The 6,250-nt window shown below is 32.7% G+C and overlaps 3 protein-coding genes across 3 annotated transcripts; 1 reads left to right on the top strand and 2 right to left on the bottom strand.

Annotated features, from left to right (window-relative positions):
* Window positions 1-68: 68 nt before the first annotated feature.
* On the bottom strand, window positions 69-344 carry FG386_000585 (uncharacterized protein; the record flags this gene model as incomplete). Its single annotated transcript, XM_067339826.1, has 1 exon — window positions 69-344. A coding segment is annotated over one exon (276 nt), but the record flags the coding sequence as incomplete, so codon positions are not given.
* An 871-nt stretch (window positions 345-1,215) lies between these two features.
* Window positions 1,216-4,073, top strand: FG386_000584 (uncharacterized protein; the record flags this gene model as incomplete). Its single annotated transcript, XM_067339825.1, has 3 exons — window positions 1,216-2,326; window positions 2,497-3,555; window positions 3,778-4,073. 3 exons carry the CDS (start codon window positions 1,216-1,218, stop codon window positions 4,071-4,073), a joined length of 2,466 nt encoding a protein of 821 aa, XP_067195578.1.
* A 212-nt stretch (window positions 4,074-4,285) lies between these two features.
* Window positions 4,286-6,241, bottom strand: FG386_000583 (signal peptide containing protein; the record flags this gene model as incomplete). Its single annotated transcript, XM_067339824.1, has 4 exons — window positions 4,286-4,355; window positions 4,460-4,909; window positions 4,994-5,722; window positions 5,745-6,241. Coding segments are annotated over 4 exons (1,746 nt in total), but the record flags the coding sequence as incomplete, so codon positions are not given.
* Window positions 6,242-6,250: the final 9 nt, after the last annotated feature.

The raw sequence follows: 6,250 nt of genomic DNA, 5'->3' as shown, positions 1-6,250 counted from the left end.
CGCATTAACCCATCAACTTTAGAATCTTCCACCGGAACCAACGTAAGCAAGTTCAATTCATTGTTTACTAATAAGTAAACGACACAAGAAGCATTCATCTCGTTAAGTACCCCACATCTTAGTTCTGCAGCTTTAATACATTCTTCACATACATCACTAGAAACGAACAAAACCGTCCTTTCCACATTCTGAACAAGAATTTTTGACTCAATGTACGGAAATGTTACTCCGTCTCCGGTAGTAATAGAACCAACTAGGGCTTCAAGACTATTCGAGGAGACAGAGACTAATGCAAAACTAAAGAGTATTGCAAGTGTTTTTCTAACAATGAGAAACATATTCATTATCAATATCCTGAATTTTTTATCCTCCTCTGAAATTGATTTTTCGTTGATTTTCTTCCCTCTAAATCAAATAAGCTCGGTACAATTATTTTTCTACTAATAAATAGGAAAATAACCACTTCGTGGCGGTAAAAATATGTTTTGTCTTCATTTCTCTTAATATTAATAGGTACCAACGCTAAGTTGTAGACAAATATAAAGCAGTAAAATTAAATTTAAGGTGTCCATATATATATGGTATTGGAGTTGTATATTTATATTGTCAACTGATATATAGGCTATATACATAGACAAAAATATAATATTCGCGTAAATGACTAATAATAAATATTTATATTAAAGCTAGAATAAACCTTCGATTTTATTGTTCATATTTCCAAATACATAACCTATAGTTATCTGATGCATTTTTTTGGAAAATGTGTAAAATGTTGATTATTCTTCTTTGGAAACACAGGTTAGTGGTATGGTTAGACCGGTATATCAGGACATTAATATGGTATAGTAATTACTCATGCAGGCACTTTTTGAGTTATGAGCAAGCAACTTGAATGCATAAATGAGTTCTGACGGTGTACGTTTATGGAAAACTGTGCCTAACCCATCCTGATGTCATCTATGTGATTTTTTCATCTTGTATGCTTTTCATGAAAATTAGTTCCTGACCTACCCTTGCTATTTTTTTTCAATGTTCTTACACCTCTAGCTAGGTAGTTTATATTAATTTGTGTTTGAATTGTCCAGTTCGAACTTTAATTTTACTTCGCCAGAGACTGTAGATTTTAGACTTTGTTTTACATTTTCAACTAGTAAACAAACAAATTGCTGTATATAAGAACGAGAAAGGTGATTTATTTATTACCACGAACAAATGAGAGCAAATAATTCAAACAAAGAAGTGATTGTGAAGGGAAGCAAAATAAAATGCAATACAACAAAGAGAAAGAACGAGAATAATCCATCAAGCACGAGAGGACGTTCTGTAACACCAGTCAAAAATTCAAACATTCAGAATAAAGGCACCAATAGCAAGAGTAATGGCAGTCAACATGCTATCACACACAATGGCAATAATAACAACCACCACCACCATAATTTACATCCAACAAAATGCCTGAGAGGAGTTTCAACGAGAGCAACATACAAAAGATCACCTTCTCCGAGAAAAGACTGGCCCTTTGATGAAGCTTTATTGTATCCACCACACCCAAGAGAAAAGTCACGCACATCAATAATAGGCATTTCGGATACAAGTAAACAAAAAGTGAAAACTAATTCGGAAAGAGTTAATAGGAACACGTCCCTATCACCATCACTTCACTTAAGATCGAGTTCTTCACGCCCATGTTCAGCATCTTCAGTTCGTCATCACAGCCCACATCCAACAAGGTGTTTGAGAGGGGTTTCAATAAGACCAGCATACAGAAGGTCACCTTCCCCAAAAAGAGATTGGCCTTTTGATGAAGCTTCGTTATATCCGCCGCATCCGAAAGAATGTTCGTCAAAATGCATTGGACATAAAAGATCAGCTGCCTTAGTGGATACAACAAAGAAAAAGCGTAAAATAGCTTTTGGTGATGAAAACATAGTGGGTAAGAAAGTGAAAGGTAATAATAGTAGCAGCAACACCCTAAAATCGAGAATAAATATGAATATAGTCAAAGTGAATAAAAATAAGAAAGGATTGAGTGGCACAAAGAATAAGTCATCAAGCCCGAAAGTAGTGAACAAAAGGCAGGTTAAGACTGCAAAGTCACCAATTAGTTGTATCAAGAAGCAAATAAAGAATAAAAGCGCATTAGAAAGTAAAATAGGGCTTCCAATCATTGACAAGAGATTTGACAGCAATTATGATTTTGACACTGAGAGTATAGCAACTGTATTAGATGGCGAAGAAAGTTTTGAATTAAGTCCTATGACTGGATTACATGTGGGTTGGGGAGGAAGTCCTTTAAAAAGTTCTTGGAAGAAAAAATTTTCAGGTATAGTAAAAAAATAATTGAATATTTTAAACTCATAATTAATATACTTTTTTATTTTTTTATCAATTTACATTTTTATTTTTTCTCTTTTATTTAAATCAAATGACAATACTAACGAAACGATAAATGAACAAATAAAAATAAACCAAACTAATCATTCTCTTCTTCAGGTGACTTAGAAACAAGAATTTCATCGGCTTTATTATGGAATGAGAATCATTATGGCTCAGTAGTTTGGAGACCACACAAATGTATAAATGAGTATCGTCTTGTAAGCAACTCAAAAGCACATTATAATCCATACGATAATTCGAGCATAACACAAATTGGTGAATATATTTGGCAAACTCATTTTAATGGTGAAAGTAAATTAATTTCAGAGTACCCACCACTTTTTGAGTTGTTATTCGTAAAAAAGGACTCATTATTGGGTTCAATATTTAATAAATTTTGTTTGAATCCAAGTTCCCATGATGTAATATTTAGAGAGTTGCTTACGCAATCTCAATTTAAGTTTCACAAAAATATTTTAAGAATAAATGAGGTATTTCACTGTGAAACGTTTCCATACACAACATTTGTAATGGAATATTTGCCACATTCGTGTATGAATTGGGATAGCAACACAGAAACGTATTTAGCTCCATCAATAAGTAAAGGCAATAAAGGAAAATTGAATAGAATATACACAGTCAATGGAGCGAAAGTTATATTTTCCCAAGTGTTAGATGCATATAAGTATCTTCATAACAAGAATATAAGTGGCATATATTTGCGTCCAGAATCTGTAAAAATGTCACATTCTCTTGATGAAACGTATTTGGACAAAAATGGAAATACATTAACACGCTTAATATTATCAAAGGGTAGAAATATATTTAATAGAAAGAGATTGTGTTCAAACAAGGTTAATATAAATAGTGAGTTATCCAAATATTGGGAGAACTCGGAACAAATCAACATAGCAGGTAACAATGACGATAACTCTATTAGAAAAATCCATGACATGATTCAAAATAAGAAAAAATTTTTTACAATTCCGTCTAAAGAGACTTATCTATTTAAATTGGATAATGTATATGATGAAGTGAATGTGAAAACGTTGCATACGAATTCACTGTATAATTCTTTAATTTGTAACCATGAAAAGACAAGTGACGATCTACACGTCAAGTTGAATTACATCTTCAAGGGGAGATCAACAAATTCACGAGAATTGCTCTTTTCAGGTAAGTTGTTAGTTGCAATAGTATTATGCATCAGACAAACTATACCACACTAGCAGTTCTTATTGTGCTCAAGTGAGAAAGGTAGTCGACATAGTGTGGTTTATACAGGTTTGAGGCTTGACACAAGAATACTATTGCATTGACATAAATATCAAATGACACCATTTTAACTCGTAAATTTTAATTTTAAAAAATTAAAATTCTATTTTGCAATAAATTCAGGCAATAGATGGTTGAATCCCCCAGAATTTTACCAAGGATTTTTCTATAGAGAAAGTGAACATCAAGTAAATTTTGAAAAGAGTGACATTTGGAATTTAGGTGTATTTTTACATTGTTTACTTTCTGGAAGAGTACCATCTATAATAGATAATGAGGTGGTTATAGATGAGAATGTTCCATTTGAAATCAGGGATTTGATTTCTTCCATGTTGAAATTAAATCCAGACAAAAGAATAACACTAAATGGGATATTTAATTCAAAATGGTTGTTATCTGAGACTGCTTTACAAAATTGACATGCAAATGATAAATCTAATAGAATGCGAAAAATTGTTAAATAATGATTAAAACAAATCTCTAATATGTATATGTACTTTTATTCAAATAATTCATGATATACTGCTCTCATCCTCAGTAAAAATATTTAAATTAACAAAAATAAAAATTAGAAAACAAAATAAGTTTTTGTACTTATCTTCGATTACTATTAATACTCTCACAATATATTCTACATACACCAAATATATGTATCTTCTTTAATTCTTGAGTTACTTCTTTTTTCTAATTCTTTTTTTTCTCTGTGAACTATTACTTTCATATACAGGACTACTTTCTAATAATTCACTTTTTTTGATAAAAATTTAATTAATTTTTAGTTCTACACCATCAATTTATGACTTACCTTTGGTTTAATTGGCCGCTATTGTTTCTACATTTAACGCATTGTTTAAAATAATCATGGTTGGAATATACCTTCTCTCTTTTAATTTCTTTTTCGGACCTTTTAATGGCATGCAATCTAGATATAGGTACTTCTCTAGTCAAACCAGGTTGTTCTGATTCAGTATTTTCAGAAGTAGCATGTGATTCAGATCCAGATGCTTCCTCAAAGTCCCCGTTAAATAAAGAACTATCTGTGATTATTTCTACGCCTTTCTTTGAAAACGGAGGACCTCTCCCAGAAGAGGTGCTAACTTCATCATCAATTAAAGAAGCTTCCAAAGAGGATGATAACAACTCTTTTTGTTTATGTGTCTCACTCTTCGACTCACGTTTAAGCTTTTCAAACTCTTCCTTAGCCTGCAATATACCAAGTATCTTCTTCTTCTCTTCAGGTGTTTTAAACGGATTCCTGAAAAAAAAAAATTGAAGAAAAATAATTATTTACAATATGTTCAATCCACCGAATATGTGTCTAGTTGAGTAGTCAACTTACCTCTTTAGTCTCTCTATTTCACTTCTATTCATATTAAAATCAACAAATTCAAATATATGTTCTCCCTTTTCTCTCTTTTTATCAATAGCATCACCTCTTTTCTTCTTTTTTCCACCTTCAAAAGCTCTCTTTATTTCTTCATCCTTAACATGATAAACATTATCTGTATTTATCAATTCAGGATGCCTCGCCAAATATGCCTCCTCAAATTGAATTGCCTGACTTTCATCGCTCGGAGGTAATAATGATCTTCCTTCCTCCTCAAATGCCTGCAAATTCTCTATTTTTGGAATTACTCCCTCTATAGGCATTAGTCCCTCCTCTGAATCATGGTAAGAATCATCCACAAATTTCTCCAACACTACCGGTTCAACTCCCATCATATCGTCATATTTTTCAATTACCGGTATCAAACCCGTTCCTTCTTTATTATTATCATCTTCTTCCTCATAGTATCTTCCGTAATTTTCATTCTCAGGATCCAATACGACTCTCCCTGTTTGAAGAGTATTACCCTCTACACCAATTACTACAGCATCTTCATCAAGCAAAAGACTTTCTTCAACTTCGCCATTTGTTTTTTCACTTCCTTTGCTGGTCTCACTTTCTTCACCTTCATTTTCGTCACTTCTATCAGTTCCTCCTCCAACCCAATCTCTCTTAGTTGTTCCTTTATCTGACCTTTCAGTACCTTCTGAATCCTCATATACTACAAGTTCAGGGATAGGACTTGTTGCTCGGTCTCTAGTACCTGCCACTGTTTTTATAATTGTCCTTATTCTTTACTTTCGAGACTTCATTACTTAGTTTATTAATTTCCTTTGATAATTGTTCTAGCTCTAATTGTAAAGCTTCCTTTTCAGTAACTTGGGACTTTAATTTTGCTTCCATCTCTTCGTTCTGTTTCGATTCTTGAGATAACAAATATGCATCCCTTCGATGGCTACCTATCGCATTCTTTAGTCTTTTCAATTCATCCTTTAGCATAATTGCCTCCATTGAATTCTGTATTGGAAATGCAGATTTTTCTCCTTCACCCATTTGTGAACTCTCAGTTTCCTTTTCTAAAAGTCTTGAAAGTATAACTTTATCTCTCAAACTTTGTATTTCTTTAGCTGCCTCATCACTCTTTCTCAAACTACCTGTAGTATATTTTTCTCGTTCATGTTCTGGTAATTGCCTCACTATATCGTAATATTGGGATGATTTTCTTCCTCCTTTCGAGTGCGATCCACCTGATTTTCCTGAACTCAAACT

This window comes from Cryptosporidium ryanae (assembly GCF_009792415.1).
Source record: "Cryptosporidium ryanae isolate 45019 chromosome Unknown contig_142, whole genome shotgun sequence".
NCBI lineage: Eukaryota > Apicomplexa > Conoidasida > Eucoccidiorida > Cryptosporidiidae > Cryptosporidium > Cryptosporidium ryanae.
Note: the sequence above shows the minus strand (reverse complement) of the source record. Positions and strands in the feature narration are given on the sequence as shown.